The sequence below is a fragment of the Ceratotherium simum genome, chromosome 11, assembly GCF_057802395.1.
Source record: "Ceratotherium simum simum isolate JZ-2026a chromosome 11, ASM5780239v1, whole genome shotgun sequence".
NCBI lineage: Eukaryota > Metazoa > Chordata > Mammalia > Perissodactyla > Rhinocerotidae > Ceratotherium > Ceratotherium simum.
The window spans coordinates 45,090,874-45,111,989 of record NC_141910.1 but is presented as its reverse complement, the minus strand read 5'-3'; the positions used below and the strand labels follow the sequence as shown (position 1 = coordinate 45,111,989).

Below are 21,116 nucleotides of genomic sequence, written 5' to 3'. Positions count from 1 at the left end.
CTACACACAATTTAAAAAAACCTCAACATTTTTATCGACCTAACTATAATCTATCAATAGTAGAAATAATCAAAAATGTTAATTTTCACCAATCAGGTTTTCATAATAAATTAAAGTGAGTGGCTTTTGGATCCTTGAATGCCTTCAGTCTTTGTAAAGTAAAAATTTAACCTTATCATAATCTTAACTAGACTCGTAATAACAATAGTAATGAAGATTATGGAAGATGTGTAGCAAAATCTATTTACTTGCCAGAACTAATGAGATTCCTTTTTTTTTTTTTTAAGGAAGATTGGCCCTGCACTAACATCTGTTGCCAATCTTCTTCTTTTTAATCTTCTTCTTTTTCTTTTTTCCTCCCCAAAGCCCCAGTACATAGTTGTAGAGTTGTAGCTCTTCTATATGGGACACCGCCTCAGCATGGCTTGATGAGCAGTGTGTAGGTCTCTGCCCGGGATCCAAACTTGCGAACCCTGGGCCACCAAAGCAGAGTGCGGAAACTTAACTGCCACACCACCAGGCTGGCCCCCTTATCTGTCTTTAAAGTACACAGACTGTAAGCTAAGGGGGTCCTAGAACTCTTCAACCTCAAGAGAAAATATTCTCTCATTCTCAGTACCTGTCCCTCTTTCTCTCTTACTCACAAACATATACACACACCTGACAGAACCGATCACTTTTGAAGAATTTATCACAATCCTACCTTACTGACAGTGACAATTCATTTCCAAACTCCTAGAATGATCTATGCTGTAGAAGTTTTCCCCAAAATACTTGTTTTAACTCCTGTTAGATGCTTAAAGAATTAAATTCATTTAGAACAATTTGTGCCAAAAAATTCTATGCTTTTGTACAAACTGATGAAACATGACTAGAATGAATAAATACAATTTTTTAACTTATACTTCTTTTTGCACAGAAGATGCCAGAGATGAGATCTCTAAAACCCTCTATTACATTCTCATACTCAATTTCCACAAAATCTAGATTCACAAGTTCCACTGTCTAGGCAGAAAACAGAGAAAATTCTGTATATGAATTCAAAATTTTTTCATACTGAATTGTTTATATTAAAAAAAAGATGAGGAACTAGTTGTACAACTTTCTTTAAACACACACACACACCGTGGATAGAAGGTGACAGTAGTAAAAAGTTCATCATAAGATGTTCAACATTTCAACATTATAAGAGATTTAAAGTGTTTTTCAAGATGTTGCGCCTGGTAAAATACTAGTTTCTTTCATTAACATAACATCTTTGGTTGGATCCAACATGCTTTCTTACCCCAGTCTGTTCCATCGCCTGCACTTCTAGATTCATTTTCTCCTTCTTCTGATGTAACCAAGAAGTCAAACTCCTTTAGAGCTTCTTTTGTATCTCGATCTTCACTGCTATCAGGCAATGCTTTTTTCCTAACAATCTAATGAAAAAACATGCTAAGTTAAAATATTAGGATATATTATGAAATTAATTTAAATAAAGGAGATGGTATCCCTTTACCATTGAATGAGAAAACCCAATTATTGTTTCCTTTAGAAAGTGTATCTTTGTTGTTTTAAATAACTGTAATACCCAACCAATTCAGTGGAAAATAACAGACATCATTTTTAAAAGATACACATTACACATTTTAAAGTAGTAATTTAGGGGCCGGCCCAGTGGCGTACTGGTTAATTTCGCACACTCTGCTTTGGTGGCCCAGGGTTCACCGGTTCGGATCCCGGGCATGGACCTACGCATTGCTTATCAAGCTATGCTGTGGCAGGCATCCCACATATAAAGTAGAGGAAGATGGGCACGGATGTTAGCCCAGGGCCAATCTTCCTCAGCAAAAAAGGGAGGATTGGCAACAGATGTTAGCTCAGGGCTAATCTTCCTCACCAAATAAATAAAGTAGTAATTTAATTTTTGTTCAATGATGGCTTATTTGTTTTAAATACACTAATAGAATCATATATTGAAAACACTGATACATAAGACATGTATTTAAATTACAGATAGATGAAAGAAATCCCTGACATACTATATTATGAGAACCACAACCAACCAAATCTTACGTTTCTTGGATGCAGTCTATGCAGTGTGCAGACATTCTAATCTAACCAAAGAAAGAAACACTTCATAAAACATTGCAAGAGTTTTTCAAAACATAACGATAATAAATTTTAACTCTATTACATCATTCCCTTACAAAACCTAAAATCACAAAACTACAAACTCAGAAATGCATGCCTCAAGACTTAGAAGGTATTCTGTTAGGGGAAGAAAAAAAGATTCCCAATATTATTTCTACTGTCCCAACCTTGCATCAATTTTCTCTAATAACTATATATCCAAATTTTTCCTAAAACATTGATTTTTTTCAATTTTTTATTCAATATTCACTTTCAGAGTGAGACAGATTTAATAGCAAATTTGATGAGGGCTATTATGTCTCATTTTTATATTCTTAGAATATCTCTGGAATCACAAATCCAGTGGAGGATTAAAACTTAGGCTTAATGCATGCAGAGATGATTTTTGAGATCTATATGCCAATACTCTTTATGAATTATCTCCTTTTTGGTCACTTCCACTACCAGGAGCCCAAAGAAATTAGGATGATTGGTTTGCAGCTTCTTTTGATAAAATGGACTCAATCTCTCAACTTCTTGAGACCTTAGCTTCTTCACTTCATGCAAAATGGAAAAAGCATGATCTGATAAAACTATAAAACTATTGGACTATTGTGAGTGGTTTAAAATTATAAAGGTTCAACAGACAGATCAATGGGACAGACTAGAGTCTAGAAATAGACTCTAAGAGATAACAAATACCTGACTTGTGTAGCCTTGTTCTCATGGTCGTGACTGATATCACTTATCAATCACAGCACATTTCATCTATGGCCAGATACAGGCTCAGAAATCCTTCTTAATGCAGCACTCCAGGAAGCCACTATCAACAGAAGAAAGCTAGCACAGTAGATGAAACCTAATCTGCCTTAACTGTTCTGGTATATATAAAAACTGAAGAGGAGAAATCAAGAATTCTTTAATGATGCTGGAATAATTGGTTTAACTACTTAGAATATTTCCCTAAAGTCAAGGAATACTTTTATGTTTACAGCATTTCCCAATCTATCATCTAGCAAATCTATTAAACAAACAAAAGAAGCAAGATCGGTTTGACAGACTGCAAACAGAAAATCCATGCCAATGGTATATTCTTTTGTAAGTACTCACAAACCATATACTAATAACCTATTCTAATTTTCCGTGGGCAGCCAGACTAAGGTAGGAAAGTGTCTCTGAGGAGTTGTACCAACAGAAGACGCTGATCTTCATAGTTTCACATACAAATGCATTGCCTAATCCACCTTCTTTTACCCTAGAGGCTTAATCCCTCCCTGGCCCTGATGGGACAACCAGATCTAATTCAAATGGGCCATCACCAACATCTTGTAGACAGAGAATCCTTGTTACCAATGCCTGACAAAAAGGGCAGGGAAAATACCAAAGAAGTATCTGGAATCTTAAATTGAAGGCCTGAATGTATTTTTAACATTAGTTATTACTGAATATGATATTAAGTTACATAACTAACTCCATGGGAAAAAATCTGTTTCTAGGTCCCATCTCCTCTGTATAACCTTACAAAGAATGAAGACAAATGGCAAGTTGCAGATCACTGTCTATCAAATATCCCATATAAGTAAATAAACAAAAACTCCTGTATTTTTAATGGTTAGGCATAGAAGAAAAGTAAACTGTGGCTACCAACTGACAGCAGGATTAGTAAATGGGAAGAGGTGGAGTTTGTTGTAATAATCACGTGTTACTTTTCTTCCTCACAACTAAGGTTCCACTCCACTCCTACCTTCAATGAGCTTATGAATAAACTTAAGAAATTAAGGTTGATTCAAACACAAAAGAGTTATGGGTTGCATAGGGTGACAAGAAGATTAGAAAAAATGATAAAATGTCACTTGAAAAACCATTAGAAGAAGCAAAACAAACAGGGATGGGATTCTTCATACTGTGACTAAAACAATAGTTAATGATTCTTAATCCCATTACTTTTTCCTCCTTAAGTGTCTGAATGTGGAGAGTAAATTTTGCTGCTGAAGTTATTCTTTATACAGTTTGAAAATGATCACTTTTTATATGCATTATAATTTCAAGATCATTATCACACTTTAATGATACAATGATGAGAATACTGATAATGATGGTAAATAAAAATAAGGTGAATAGGTTGATCATGAGGAAAGAGAAGGAGATGGAAAGGAGGAAAATGACCCAGAATGTAATCCAAAGAACAATCACACTCCAACAAAAGGCAAAGAGCAAGAAAGGAGAAGGAACATATGTGGCTTTTTGAAGACACTGCACTATATAATAGCCTAAACACAACCAAAAGCTACTAAGAGCCTTATGTTTCTGTATTTTCTTAGTTGAATCTATTAAACTGTTTTGATTAAACAAATAAAATAACATTTTATAAAACCTGTTTGTTCAACTAAACATTGTAATAGGATAATTTTTGGCCATTCTCTTTCTATACGTAGCATTGCAATAAATCTCTTAAGTCATGATTATTCATTGCTACATAGAGTTAGATTTTTAAAGTCATTTCGGCATGTAGCTATTAGACTGCAGCTGTGAAAATTAATGTAATATATCATACAAATTAGCAAAACTGTTACAAAGAAACCAACTATTTGTTTAGAAATCTTTTCTCCTCATAAACTAAAAATTTTTGAGTCCAATATTTGAGTAGGGTTAAGTATGTTTACATCAGCTGTGCCTTCATTGCTTGCTCACAGAATTGCTATGATCTACACTAATCGGAAGACAGAATATTTCTGAATTTGATTACCTAAAAAGAAATTCGTTTATGGTTAGGAATTTCTAGTAAAACCATACTTAATAGTTATAATAATCAGCTTACAGATTTTTTAATATTTAAATTGATATAATGACTAACAAAGAAACTTAAAGCATCATAATTATTATTCACCACTGAGCTATGAATAAAGTATTTTGATGGGAAAATAGTATTTCAATGCAATGATTCCATAGAAATCACAGGGCAGCACAAAATTCCCAAATGACTAGGACAGAGAAAAGGTATCATATAAGTTTAGGCATTTTCTTTTACTACAATAAATCAAAACACATGCTATTACTATTTGTTTGGATAATAAAAAGTGGGGGTAACTACTTGAAGTTCAAATAATATCCATAGCAGGGCTGTATCAGCAGAATACTACTGAATAGTGGCCCAAAGAAAAAAATAATTTGAAGTAATAATTTGAGAGTCTCTGACGGAAGCAGAAGTCATAAAGAACAGAGAAGTTACACTTAGAAAGCACTTTACAGTTAAACATCATTTTCATATATAATGTCTCATTTATTGCTCACAAAATCCTCTGGGGATAAGATGGGTATTTATTTTAATCCCTAGTTTACAAACTAAAAAACTAAGCCTGAAGGATTAAAAAGCACAGATAATTAGTGACAGAATTGGGACTCAAACCCAAGGCTCTTGACTGTAGCTCCAATCTGCTTTATATTACCTACTTCCCTCTTTCCTCTTCTTAAATAAACGTGAAAGAAGAAATGTGAACATTTTCCTAGACAAAGCAAAGTATGCCCTCATCTCTTACTTAAAAAAAGGAGAAGGGGGGCCCGCCCAGTGGTGTACTGGTTAAGGTCGCAAGCTCTGCTTCAGCAGCCTGGGGTTCACGGGTTCGGATCCCGGGCGTGGACCTACGCTCCACTTATCAAGCCATGCTGTGGCAGGCATCTCACATATAAAGTAGAGGAAGATGGGCAGATGTGTTAGCCCAGGGCCAATCTTCCTCAGCAATAAGGAGGATTGGCAACAGATGTTAGCTCAGGGCTAATCTTCCTCACACACACACACACACACACACACACACACAAAGGAGAAGGGAGCCAGCCCTGATGGTGTAGTGGTAAAAGTTCAGCACTCACCACTTAAGTGGCGCGGGTTCACTTCCCAGTCGTGGAACTACACCACCTGTCTGTCAGTTGCCATGCTGCGGCGGTGGCATACAGAACTAGAACTTACAACTAGCATATACAACCACATACTGGGGGGCTTTGGGGAAGGAAAAAAAAGGAAATAGAGGAGGAAGAAGGAAAAAGAGAGAGAGAAGGAGGAGAAGAGGGAAAAAGTAGGAAAAAGAAAAGAGAAGAGAAGGAAAAGAGAGAGAGGGTATAAGCAAAAAGAAGGGAGAAGAAGTGATTTAGAGACATCTCTTATTCCAGGAAACTACCATGGGAAAGTCAATAAACTTATAACGATCCACACAAAACTACAGAAGAACCCTCAACAAGTTTGAAGAAATCTAATGGAAGAGTTCTGAAAGGTTGTAGAACTTGTCTACCAAAGCAATCTGACAAAAGAAACAAAAACTACATCGAGAAGAGTTGATGCCATTCGCCATCAGGCACCATAATGGGTCTGTCAGTTCTACTGTCTTATAAGCAACCAATTACACCACATTGTTATAACCCACAACATTTACCACATTCACCAACCCTATAGAAACGCTGAAATGTTTAATGAATTAACAAAAAGTCAAGAGTGAGGACCTTGACTTGAAAGCTGCTATACTAAAAATATTCTTGAATTTGAAATCAATGCTAAAAACCCTTTTAGATTAAATTTCTCAAAATTAATGAAAAAAAAAGTTAAAGGTTTAGGTTGAAGGACATGGATTATTTTTAAAGTATGAATAATGGTCCCTAAAAATATTTATATCTGAGTTATCCAACTCACCGTTGAAGTATCAATGACGCTTTTCTCTCTTCCATCAATGTCATCGTCTTCATCTTCATCACTGAAATCCGCAGCTGCACTTTCAAGAAATTTGAAATTATCCAGCACGGAGGCAGAATCTGTTAACTCGGATTTTCTGGTTAAAAACATATATATCTTTCTCAGTTAATTTTTTAAACTCAACATAAGAACTAAGCCATGACATGTTGCACTAAACTTCTGTTTATATTGTAACTATGATCTCCCAAATCATATTATGATCTACATTGGTTCTTATTCATTACATGTCCATGGATTTTAGATGGAAAAGCAATATAGGAAGTGGTTACTCTTTGAAAAGTACTCTGCAATCATATCTATTTAGACTAATGAAAATCTAATGTAAATAACTACTCCTCCTGATTCAGTATTATTTTGATCCTTAAGACAACTTTAATGCATTTCTTTTTTTAAATATTTTTCTTATTATCTGTGCCTCTATTTTTCTCTATTCTTTTCCTCTCTGCCACTCTTCCTCTGACATATAAGTTTCCATAACTAAGAAAATAACTAGCAAATCTTCATTTTTCTCAGATGCAATCTTATATTTCTGAACAGCTAAAGAGTTGAAAAAGCAAATGAAGTTACTAAAAACAATATATTAGTCAAATTAATATTACCTCAAAACTTGATCCTGTTGGTGTGTAAACCATTAACCTTTTTTTTAAAAAAATAGCTTTTATTTATTTTTTATTTTATTTTTTAATTTTTAATTTTTATTTTTTGTGAGGAAGATCAGCCCTGAGCTAACATCCATGCTAATCCTCCTCTTTTTGCTGAGGAAGACCAGCTCTGAACTAACATCTATTGCCAATCCTACTCCTTTTTTTCCCCAAAGCCCCAGTAGACAGTTGTACGTCATAGTTGCACATCCTTCTAGTTGCTGTATGTGGGACGTGGCCTCAGCAAGGTCGGAGAAGCGGTACGACGCGGTGCGCGCCTGGGGTCCGAACCCAGGCCGCCAGCAGCACAGCGCGCGCACTCCACCGCTAAGCCACGGGGCCGGCCCACCATTAACCTTTTGGAAATGACTGACTTTGCAAATATATAAGATTTGAATTTAGTTCCCTCAAACTAAATTTAGTAAACAATTTCCTAATGGCCACAATAGGATGATTTCTCTCCAGTTCATCAGAAAATGTTTTAGATAAGAAAGAATTTTCCTGAAAAAATTTCGCCACAACTATGGACAAAATTTCCAAAACAGATAAATCTTAAATTTCAAATCTGCCGTGAGCTATGTTTTTGGTTTTTTCCACCCTATTCTCCATCTCTACATAGATCAGACAGATTCACAATAATACCCTTGTCAGTTTCAAAAGACAGGTCAAGGCCAAAACACATGACAACTAGAGTGGTCTTTTCTGAAGGTCTTTATAATGACTTAAGTTAACTCTTTAGGTGAAAATATAACCAGGAATAATGCCTATATTATCTATGTCTACACAGAGAAACAATCTACATCTTACATTTATAAAAACAAGTTAATGTAGTCTTAATTATTAATGAATACAATTAAGAAGGCTCCAATGATATTTGTTTATAAAGTCGTATTTTTGAACCTTTACCTAAATCCCATAATTTGAGTTGATGTTCCAAATAAGAGAAACTATGTTCTCACTAGCAAACATGGAAAGTTCAATTAAAACCATTCTTCCAGCCTGAATATGCATTAAAATAAAGTACCATCATATTTAATATTTAGACTTTCACACAATCTTTGGCTTTTTATTTAAGAATCATGCCAAGTTTTTTTCAATAAAGAATCTCCTTATTAAACTGTTCATGTTCATTTTAAGTAGAATTACATATAATTGTATGATACATCACCCAAAAGCAAAACAAAATATTTCAGCTATTGAATTTTCAAACTTATTCTATCAATTAAAAATATACGCTTAAAATAGATATTTTTCAAAGGAAAGACGGTATTTATACGATTTCTGGGTCACCAGGAATGAAATTTCATTCTTATAGATTTGAGCTGGATTTCCAAATACGATCTTTTGTGAAGTTCTAATGGTGACTGAGCTTCAACATATTAAAATCTATATTAAATCTATATTAAATCCATAAATTCCAAGCAAATAAAAATATCTTAAATAAAAATATTCTTAAAATAATCATAAATGATAATTCTAATTTCTATGTGTTATCTTCTACCAAATGAAATTTTAAATTTTATTAAACTTTATCATCATTAAATTATTTCTGTAGCAGTATCTAAAAGTGCAAGTATAAGTATCACCTACAAACCAAAAATATTTAATAAGAACTAAATTTATAGCTAAAGCACCTTCCAGACAAATACTTACCCAATCATCGCTGTCTCTTTAACTTCAGCCTCTGTGCCATTTATAACTGAGTCCTGATTTTTGTCATCTTCCCTGTCAGTGACATCACTTGAAAAGCCCAACAAAGCTCGCACTCGTTTAGATTTCACATCTAGAATAGTATCTGTGTAACCCACCTCCTGTAGATACCTGTGTGTGAAGAGGATCTTTACAATTTAGTCATATTAAAATCAGTATTTTATAACTTAATATGTAAATAAAAGTATTTCTTTAAATTCATTGCCTGCATAAGACTTAACAGTACAGTACTATGCTAGTAAGACTTGCTAATAAATACTCTTCCAGCTGCAGATGAAGCTGTCGCTTGCAGTACCAGCCTCTATGGTCACTGAGAAAAATCAAAGAACCATACAATACGCCATTCATTACATTTATCATAAGACGAAGTTGTTCTGTAATATACCTAATATCACATTCTTTCTCCTAGGCAGGGTTGGAGTAAACTCATTCTTCGATTCTACTGAACTACTATTTTACAATAGTAATTATTATAACCAGTAGTCTTCTACATTTCTGATGTAAAGTGTCACTGGATCAACTGTTTGAGACCCAGAATGGTTCTAGCACTTATATAGTTTCCTCCATCACATACAAGAACATAGTGTATTCCAAAGAGTCACTTCTACAGAAGAAAAGCTTCTATCTTGAGACAACTCCAGAAATAGGCCACAATTCAATTGTGGGATGTGGGGTACGTGGGTGCACAGGAGGGTGTGTGTTGCAGAGAGGCAGCAGCACAGAAAACAGGATGGGCTTTGTATTGCGAGTTAGACCTGGTTCTAAAGCCCATTTCTGCCATTCTCTTCCTGTGTAACTTTAATTCTCCTGAACCTGTTTTCTTCCCCCTGAAACAGACACACCTAGTACAGTGCTTGGCATACAGAAGGCACTCAATCTCAACAAAGGTGATCAAAAAAGATCAAAATTGGTAGTGGCAGAAACATGAAAAAGGGCAAACGTCATTAATAATGTCATTAATAAACATGACAGACAAATGTTAGGCATGAACTTAAAAGTAAGCATCAAGTCTATTAGATGAAAGAGAAAACAAAGGTAGACAAGATAACTCATCTAAGGTCAGTTTATTTCAAGATCTTGTATTAATAGCTGTTATAGCTCAGCAATATCTCACAAAGATATGAGACCAAAATGGAATAACTGCGTCGTATCAAATCAAGATACTCATTTGCAGTCCTATCCAATATTTATAGAAAGGTTTTGATTAAAATTTGGATAATAAATTTCTAACTTTCCTGAATTTAATCAGTTCTTGCAAACTAACACAAAGGTGTTATGTTTTTCTATTTTTAACAAATAATATTTGATATATACCTCACTTTGGCAACAAAAATCACTTTACAAATAACTGTTTCAAAAACTGCTCTTCTCATAGACAAGTTAGCTTCGCTAAATAGTTACTTCCTCATTGATTGATAAAATGTCACCTTTACTTTGAGGGGCAAATTATGCGTCTTTTAAAGTTTTTGAAAGTTATCTCTTGGATTGCTCACTATGATAACCACTTCTCATAAAAAAGAAATCAGCACTTTAAGAACACTTTTTTATTTATAAAAGAAAAATGCATAAATCATACTTAAGACCAAAGAGAGGACACTAGTGAAAACCCACTTATTAAATATTAGTGAAGTCTCATTTTCTTCTAACTGTGAGTAGATAAAAAATAGATATGAGGAGATGTTTTAATATCCTCTTCCTATCGTCAAAAGGAATGGCAAGCATGCATCCACGCTGGAAACCACAGGTTTAGATAATTCATAAGCAAGCTCAAAAGTCCAAAACAGGTAGCACATTTCATTTTACTGAGGCACAAATCTAAATACAAGTTTCAAATGTGATATGCAAGGACCAGGCACTGAGCTGGTGTGTGGGTCTAGCCCACCACCCAACATCTGAACCTCAACCCAGCTTAGTTCTCTCTTAATAGTCTCAAATACACATTTTATAGGAGAAAGTATATGTCAGTGCAATATTTGCAAATTTGGGAAATTCAAGAAGTTCTTCAATCTATTTAAAATAGAAAGCTTAAAAACATAACACAAAATTACATGTAAATATTGATTAGACTTATAATAAAACATTATGTGTATTCATGTATAAAAGATGCAAAGAAAAGAGTAACTTTAAGGGTATAAAACTCTTTAAACTTTAAATTTAAGTGTATAATAAAATTTAGAAGCTTAAAATTGTACTTTTTGATGAAGCTAAAACTATAGAAAGAGAATTTATTCTTGATAATTCTTATTAATATTTAATGAAAAATAATTCCACCACAGGGGAAACAGTGTTTAATATGAAAAAGGAACAGTAATTCAATTAAGCTTTTTCACAGCAGCAGCAGAATAATATAAGAGATAAAATTATTCTACTGAATTTAAAATACAAAATAAAAATAATCTCATTAAAATATCTTCTCTTTAGTTTGACAATGGCATACTCACTGTCTGAGTAGTTGTCGACCTTGTTTCCACATTAACTGGCTGTTCTGTTGTGGCTGCATGTCTGTTTCATTGCCTTCATCTGGAAAACATTGTCATAAAATTGACTTGTTATATACATTAGAGGGCATCTCGATTCATAAAAAAAGTCCAATAAAAATTTAAAAGATGAAGAATATGTAAAACTGCACTGTCATGTATGTTTTAGAGCAATGTAAATTCTGTTTTTAAGTCTCATTTCCATAACAAAACTAATATAAATTCATTTTTGCTACTGGATCCCCCTGAGAGTAGCAGAACTAAAATAATGACATTTTCCTGATGTTTAGGTAGGCTGAGAATTTTTCTCCAGGACAAAGACCTATCCAACTTAAGTCACACACGAACAGTCAAATAAAAGTACTATGAAGCACCACATTAGAATTAGAACAAAAAATCCAAGAATAATGGTTAAAAAAAAAAAGCCAGGGGCCGGCCCCGTGGCTTAGTGGTTAAGTGCGCGCGCTCCGCTGCTGGCGGCCTGGGTTTGGATCCCAGGCGCGCACCGATGCACCGCTTCTCCGGCCATGCTGAGGCCGTGTCCCACATACAGCAACTAGAAGGATGTGCAGCTATGACATACAACTATCTACTGGGGCTTTGGGGGGAAAATAAGTAAGTAAATAAAATCTTTGGGGGAAAAAAAAAAAAGCCAGTTGGGGAAAGAGTAGATAGATAAATAATCTCAACCCAAATCTATTTCCTTTATTAGTTACTAAATGAAAATCTCAAGTATTCTTTTTAAGACATTCTTTGAATGAAAACTTCCTAAGCCTTGTAAAGCTTAAATTCATCATTTGGTAGAAGCTGACTCCTTTCAAGAAGGTGGTAAAATAAAAAGAGGGTTCTCCATGATCAGTCTGGACTAAAGAATTTCCAAACTACACTACAGCTCAACTTCAAAAATACAAAAAAGTTCACACTTTCCATCAGCCCTTGATCAAACTGTAAGAAACTGTGATCTTTATAGGGTTTTATTCAAGTGGAAATATGAGAGAGACTGGGAAAACTTGTTTTATGATATTTAAGCATGTACTGTGTTCTAGATGCTGCGTTAAAAACATAGACATTATCTCTCTTAATCTTTACAACCTCAAAAGATAGGTGTTATGGGGCTGGCCCAGTAGCCTAGTGGTTAAGTTTGTGCACTCCACTTCAGCAGCCCGGGGTTCGCAGGTTCGGATCCCAGGCATGGACCTACGCACTGCTTATCAAGCCATGCTGTGGCAGGCGTCCCACATATCAAGTAGAGGAAGATGGGCACGGATGTTAGCCCTGGGCCAATCTTCCTCAGCAAAAAAGAGGATTGGCAACAGATGTTAGCTCAGGGTTAATCTTCCTCACCAAAAAAAAAAAAAAGATAGGTGTTATTACCACCCCCCTTTTAAAGATGAGAAAGATAAGTTTTATAGGGTAATTTAAGGTTTCTAAGGTAGAAATACGGTTGTGTTGAAATCATGTTTGCCTGATTCCAGAGCTCATGTATTTTCCTCCACATGCTATCACTACAATGAAGAGAAATTAGAGAAATATGTAAATAAAAATTAGATTCTGCATTTTCATTTTTCTCCTAAAATAACTAGGCCAAGCTCTGTGATATACCAAAAAAATAGCAGTCGAGTAGATGTGTGTGTGGGGGGGGGGGTTAAGTTAACTCAAAAAGGAAGATTACCTTGAGATAACTTCAAAGAGGATATACTTAAAAAACACACAAAAACAATATCCCACTACTAAGGAAAAACAATATATCTTGTTTCCACTGTCCCACAAATTCAGGAGTTGTATATATAACATAGTATGTTCCAATATATTCCCTTCTTAAGTCAAGCAAGTAACCTGTACTTGCCAAGTAAGAACATTTACACTTAAATTTCAAAAGACTATAAATTTTAGATGTGGAAGAACTTTTGAGGCCATCTAATTTCCCATCAAAATATGCCTAAATCCTTTCTATACCATCCTCAGATATACTCAACCGCTTTGCCTACTTTGGCAGGTAGTGATGTTACCAAAGTAGGGTACACCCATTCAATGGAATACTTCTCAACAAGAACAAGGAATAAACTACTGATACACACCAACACATGTAAATCTCAAATGCATTAGGCTAAATGCGAGAAGTTACAATCAAAAGGCTACATTCTGTATGACTCTGGAATTCATATGACTTTCTGGAAAAGGCAAAACTATAAGAACAGAAAAGAGATTAGTGATTGCCAGGGGATTAGAGTGGGGAGGAAAGGACTGACTACAAAGGGTAGTAGTAACAGGACTGTATGTGTCTGTGAAAACACTAAAAAGCTGAATTTTACTGTATGTAAATTATACCTTAATAAAAAATGTTAGCCAAATCAAATAAGAATGCATCCTCACCCTCTTAAAAAAAGTTTATTCTTATACAGAGGTAAAACCTGACTCCCTGGGTAACACCTGACTTAAAAAAAGAAAAAAAAGTCTGAGGTTAAAAAAGAAAAAAGCTCTTGCACAGGTGAACTTGATTTTCCCCACACTTCCTTATCCAGGCTAAAAGCACAGTAAGCAGTCATCAAGTATCAGATTCATTCTTAGCTTATCAAGTTCAAAAAGTGACATTAGACAAAAGTGAGAATTTTAAAGTGGATAAGAGTTGAATTTCTTGGTAATATTAAAAGTATTTAACTGGCACTTCCAGTCAAGTTGAAATAACAGGGACCTAATTTATCCTCCTGCTTGAAACAACTATAAAACAAAATAGATGACACAATGGTTAAGACACTGGGCATTAGGCAACAGAGGACTGTGATCCTTGAGAGAAGGGAAGCAAACAGGAGAGCCCTATGATTGTTCCAGCTTACTACCTTGACAGATCTTTCAGATTATAGCAAAGAAAGGGGAAACAAAAACAGCATCTGAAGAAATAATGGCAGAAAAGATCCAAATTTCATGAAAACTATAAACCCACAGATACAAGAAAACAAATCCCAAGCACAAAAAACATTGGGTGGGGGTGGGGTTGGGGATGGAGGCACTACACCAAAGCACATCATAATAAAATTGCTTAAGGGGCGGGCACGGTGGCATAGCGGTGAAGTTGTTGCGCTCCACTTCAGTGGCCCGGGTTTGCCAGTTTGGATCCTAGGCACGGACTGACGTACCACATGTCAAGCCATGCTGAGGCGGCGTCCCACATAGAGCAACTAGAAGGGTGTACAACTATCACACACAACTATCTACTGGGGCTTTGGGGAGAGAAGAAAACAGGAAAAAGGGAGGAAGACTGGCAACAGATATTAGCTCAGGGCCAATCTTTCTCAAAAATAGATGAATAAATAAATATCTTAAATCCAATGATAAAGAGATAAATCTTAAAAAGTAGCCAAAGAAAAAAAGATCACATTATACACAGAGGAACAAAGATAAGCATGACAGAAGATACCTCATCAGAAACAATGCAAGCAGCAAAACAGAGAATTTTTCAGATGCACAAAAGCTGAAAGAATTCATTATCAGCAGCCCATATTACAAGATATGTTAAAGAAAGTCCTTAAGGCAGAAGGAAAATGATACCAGAAAATATGAATCCACAGAAAGGAATTGAGCACTGGAAATATATACTTTTTATATTATTTAAATCTCTTTAAAAGAGAACTGTTGAAATAAAAATAATAATGTTGTGTGTGGTTTATAATATACATAGAAGTAAAATATATGAAAACTATTACACAGAGAGGAGAGATGGATGTTAAGGTTCTCATACTACACATGAAGTGGTATACTGTCGCTTCAAGACAAACTGTGATAAGTTAAAAATGTATACTACAAAACCAAACCACTAAAATAAGTTTTAGCTAATAAGTCAGCAAAAGAGATAAAATGGAATCATAAAAAAATACTAGATTAATCCAAAAGAAATCTGAAAAAAAGGAAAAGAACAGATTGAACAAATAGAAAACAAACAGCAAAGGTAGTTAAGTAGCTTTAAACCTAACCATATCAATAATCACATTAAAAGTAAATGGTCTAAATATCTCAATTAAAAGGCAGAATTTGTCACTTTGGATAAAAATATTCTATTTTTAATAAATATCTGGCTTCTAATATTAAATAGGACAAACTCAAATATGGAAGATAAACAGACTTATTAACATAACCCAGATTAATATCCTCCTGAAGTAGAAATGTGAAAGTTTGGAAGTGGAGCAAAGAAAAGAAAGTCAGAGGGGTAATGAATTTTTTGTGAAAAAAGTTTCAGAAAATGTCTGGATTATCAGTTAGGAAAAATACAGCAAATGGATAAAAGAACAAAGAATGGAAAAATCCCTGCTTCTCTAAGGTTTACCTGTTTGGATATACCACCTTCTACCCTCTCCTAGTTACTGTCCTTATCCTGTCATCTACAAATCCCTTGATAATCAGGCTCACAGGCTTCCTCAGCAACCAAACTTTCACATCATCTTGAGTGAAGTTAATATTCATGTGGGTGACCCACTTCAGCCTCTCCAGAACCACCACCCTCTGTAGCCGTCATACTTAGATCTTGTCATTATGAGGAACTGTCACAGAAGCAAACTCACTCTCTAAGCACATCCTTCCAGCTCAATATTCTCAATTCCCTAGTTCTTTGATTTAGCTGGGACCTTAGACCAGGGGCCAGCAAATTACAGCCTGCAGGTCAAATCCAGCCTGCCACACTCATTCATTAATGTATTGTGGCTGCTTTTATGTTATGACGGCAGAGTTGAGTAGCTGCAACAGAGAACATGTGGCCTACAAAGCCCAAATATTACTATCCCGCCCATTACAGGAAAAGTCTGCTGACCTGCTCTAGTCCACAGCCTATCCCCTTACTTTTAGCCATTAGCCTCCTTTTGTCTTCACTTCCTTCTCTCTAGTTTTAGTTCATGGTGTATCACTTCAACCATTCTTTTGCCAGTGTCCTCAATTTTCTTGCCTTCTATGTAAACTCATGATCACAGACTTCAACTGGACCCTTAGCTTTTATCAATCCTACTATTTCTTAGTCAGTTTGTCCTCCTGTTCATTATTCTTTTAAACCTTCTCTACTTTCTTAAACCTCTGACACACTCTTACCAGATAAACCTGTCTCATACATAAAGCTATCATTATTAAATACCCACCACCAAACTGAAGCCCAAACCTACAGACCCATCACCTAACTTCCTAAATTCTCTCTTGGTAACAATAAAAGACATGCTCCCCCTGCCATTCTCCAGCTATGTTCAGAATCCAATCTCTATCACTTTTTCAGATACCTTCCTATTTTGAGTATCTCTACTCTCTCCCTTGTATTTGCTCCTCCTCTAAGAAACACATCACACACACACCTCACACACACACACCTCACACACACACACAGGCAGATTTCCTTGACACCATGTGTTCCTTCAGCTATCACTCTCTAACCCTTCTCCCTCACCTTTACAACCTAAGCTTCCTGAAAGTTGACTACACTTAGTCTTCATTTTCCACTCATGTCTTTGTTTCTGCCCTCACCTCTCTCCTAAAACTGCTCACAATAAAGTTCTCAGTGACCTGTGTGTCACTAAATCCTGGAGATACTCTTGAGCCCTCTGGGCATCAATCAATAGGGCTGAAGGGTCCTTCCTTCTGGAAACCCTCTCTTCTCTTGGTTTCCTCCTACCATTAAGATAATCCTTATTAGTTTCCTTTTAATTTTCTATTCTTCTACCAGTTTTTTAAATGTTGTCATTCCTCAGGGTTCCATTTTAGGTCCTCTTCCATTCTGCATAAGGTCCCTGCATGAGTTCTTCCACTCCAATGGCTTTGAGCATCAGCAGTACTATATGCCAGTGCCCCTCAAATAGACATATCAAACCCATACCACTTGACTGAGTTCCAGACCCACACGTCCAACTGTCTAACAGCCATCTTCACTTGATTGTCTAACAAATAAATCCAAAAGTGAACCCACCATTTCCCAAACCTACTTCTGGTTTAGTTTTTACTAAAAGTATGTGAGTCATCTTTGATTCTCCCTTTTTTTTTCATCCCCTACATCCAACCAAACAAGAACTAATTCCTGCAGATTTTACACATCCAAATGAGAAATAATTCCTGCAGATTCTACCTCCTAAATATTTCCTGAACACATTCACTTCTCTTCAACTCCATTGTTAGTAACCTTGTCAAGGTAACCTTCCTCATTTACCTAGGTGGCTGTAACAGTCCTCTAACCAGTCTCCCCATCTCCAATTTTGCTCCTCTCTAACCCATCTTCCACACTGCTGTCAGTGTGATCTAAGAGCACATCCGATCACAACAGTCCTAACTAAGATCCTTCAAATGCCTTCTCATAACTATTAGGATAATGTGTGAACTCCTTAACGTATTTTACAAGATCTTTATAACATATTTTACCATTTGCCCCCCTGGCTAACTCTCTAGCTGCATACAGAAACACTCCTTCCCTCCCTCCCACTGCTATCCAGTTATGTTGTTTCTCAAATGCGCCATGTTCTCACTTCAGAAACTTTACTGCTAGCACTCTGCCTCTGCCACCTCTCATTCAACAAATATTTAGTCAGTCTACTTGCCCTGGCTAATTTTTACTTGTCCTTTAGATGTCAACTTTAAACATCACTTCCAGTAAGAAGCCTTCCTTGACCACTTAAGATTAGATTTGGTTCCCCTGCTATTGTGCTCCATAACACCTATTACACTTCCTCATTATACATGTCATTTTACTGTGATCACTTTTTTCTTACCTTCCCTGTAAAAGTCCAACAGGGCATTGTTATCTTATTCACAGAATTTGGTGCTGGGTCTAGTAAGCATTACATATTTAATATTTATAAGATGAACAGGTAGTTTGAATGATCAATAGAATGATATTAGGTACTAACTAGGTATTGTATACTAAGAAAACAAACCTGGGAGTTAGGAATTATTTCCAGAATTCTTCCCAGTTTACAGATAAGGAATGGAGCGATCTCAGAGAGATTAAGTATTATCACAGGTATCTAAAGCATCAGGGCAGAGTCAAACTTATATGTATCTGATTTCAAAGCCCAAACTTTTTCTACTGAGCCACACTGGTTACTTATACACATTTTGTATATATTGCAACTACGCCTTTAAACTCCTAAATTGATATCTAAAAATTAGGAAACAAACTTTTTTACATAAAAGTACTGATTAAAATCACTCATTTGAATCAGACAATATACTTTTAGGACAGTCTTTAACAAATAGCCTAGATAAAAAAAAATTTTTTTTTTAAATTTAAGTGCATCTCCAGGTAAAAGAAGAGACACCAAAGTAAAAAATAAAACACAAAGAAAAAACATGTCCCAGCAATCAATTGTTATTGCTCTAAATCTCAAGGATTCAATATTCAGCTGTGAAAACGTGTTCATAACATTATTACACTGAATTGAACTATAAAATTGGTAGCACATTCAGAAGTTATTTTGTAAAGTTCTTTCATAAATTGTCAAATATAGAAGCAGTGTGGTAAAATGGGAAAAATATGAGTTTTGGAGTCAGACCTGAGTTCAGATTCATATGCCCTTTAGTTAATACTGGTGTGACCTTGGGCAAGTTTCTTCACTTTGAGTTTAAATTTCATATAGGTAAAATGAGAATAATATTATCTTTATGGAATAACTATTTTAAAAATTAAAGTTAATATACATAAAGCCCCAGTACAGACAGGTATTTCAGTAAATGATATAAATGATAGTTGATATCTTCAGATATTTGATCCAGGAATTTAATCTGAAATTATGTCAAAAACACAGTCATCTGAAACATGGTGATAACTTTTGAACAACTTTTCTCACTCTTCCCTACACCTCCTAATAAGTCAGTTATATCTGTATTCCTTAATATCTTTACAAGTACTATTTTTTTATTGTTTGGTGGGGTTCAGAGGAAGGTAGGACAAGGAAAAAGGAGAAATAACACAAAAAGATAACAAATGTTTCAGCTGTTAAAACATATTCTGGTTTACAGAACCTCCTCTGAGTAAGAAAGTCCAAAACACTTTTATACCTGCAGCTGAGGGATTTGGTTTAAGAGATTAGGAAGTCCCCTGTACTTGAAGAAGAAATCTCTTACCTCCAAGTTCCTACTCTCTCTCTTTCAGGATTTCAAGAGCATGATGTACTTTGTACTGCACATCTCAAAAGTTCCCATTAATACTGGGGAGACCCAGCGAGACACGGCTGTGTTGTGCATGTTACCCCATGAATTCTGATCCTTCCAGTAAGTGTAGAACATAAGCAGAAAATGGGGAACTAAAAGAAGGGGTAAGAGGGAAAAGGAAGGAAGGTGGTGGAATATGATCTAAATGACACTAAATGATTAGTGCCAAAAGATAAGTAGGTCAGAAAAAATAACTAATATGCAAATAATTAGACATTAACTTACAGTTATAAATACTGTTGCTACAACATACTAGATATTAACTTCTTTTTGATCACTTAAACTTCCTTTTAAAATTAGCTTACCAGAATCATAGCTTGGAGGCTTCATATCTCCCTGATTCAATTCTGTCCCATATTTCAACTTGTGGTATTTGGCTCTAACAAAGAAATGAGAAAATACAAACCATCTTAATACGTATTTAAATAAACTTTATGATATGTAATAGGAGTAGTCATCAGTATGCAGTAGTCCTGGCTAACTTTCAAAAGTTCATAGCCTTCCCTGGCATAATACAAAAGTGCTTGCCATTATCATTTTGTTGTTGTTATACCATTGAGTGCCATTGTAACAAGTAAAGAAATAAAACTGGGAACCATAAATCTTCTTTCTGTAATTACAAATGAACCATTCTAGTTTATGAAGTATTCAAATTTTCTTGACGATTGCCAGAGTACAATTCTACTATGAAAAGCAATAGATAAGCTTGAATTGTGAAATAAACTAGTAAAAGATTAACCTTTCTCAAAATTGAGTTTTTAAAAAGAAAAATCATCTATAATACTCCCTGCCTTGCCAGGCAATTACAATTTGCCAAGTACACATTACACTGAACAATCCAAAGGAGGAAGGGGGAACCAGCCCAAATCATCCAAAGATATTCCAGAAGGAATGAATAATTTTTTTTTAACAGTCAAGGTATCCTTTGCCCTTTCAGGAAGAACTGTGAACAGAAATTCCTGTCTATCTTCTTTTAAAAGCTAACGGAATGTTATTATTTCTGGTTAACCTGATTTAACCATCTCAGATTTAACCACCTGACACCAGAAAAATAATTCAGATAAGGTGAAAATTTTAAAGGTTAACTAAAAATGGCCATACTGGGGGCTGGCCCCGTGGCTTGGTGGTTGAGTGTGCACGCTCCGCTGCTGGTGGCCCAGGTTCGGATCCTGCGCGTGCACCAACACGCCACTTGTCCAGCCATGCTGAGGCGGTGTCCCACATACAGCAACTAGAGGGATGTGCAACTATCTACTGGGGCTTTGGGGA

At 35.4% G+C, this 21,116-nt stretch overlaps 1 protein-coding gene across 3 annotated transcripts in view; it reads right to left on the bottom strand.

The window, feature by feature from the left end:
• The window catches only part of STRN (striatin), a 95,400-nt gene that overhangs the window by 26,948 nt on the left and 47,336 nt on the right, over nt 1–21,116 (bottom strand). For all 3 annotated transcript variants that reach the window (XM_087436899.1, XM_004418143.3, XM_087436900.1), the window contains exons 3-7: nt 20,153–20,226; nt 11,646–11,724; nt 9,148–9,315; nt 6,794–6,929; nt 1,286–1,421 (exon numbers count right to left, since the gene is read on the bottom strand). In XM_087436899.1, coding sequence (XP_087293025.1) covers nt 1,286–1,421; nt 6,794–6,929; nt 9,148–9,315; nt 11,646–11,724; nt 20,153–20,226 — 593 coding nt within the window. The remainder of the gene's footprint in view (nt 1–1,285; nt 1,422–6,793; nt 6,930–9,147; nt 9,316–11,645; nt 11,725–20,152; nt 20,227–21,116) is intronic.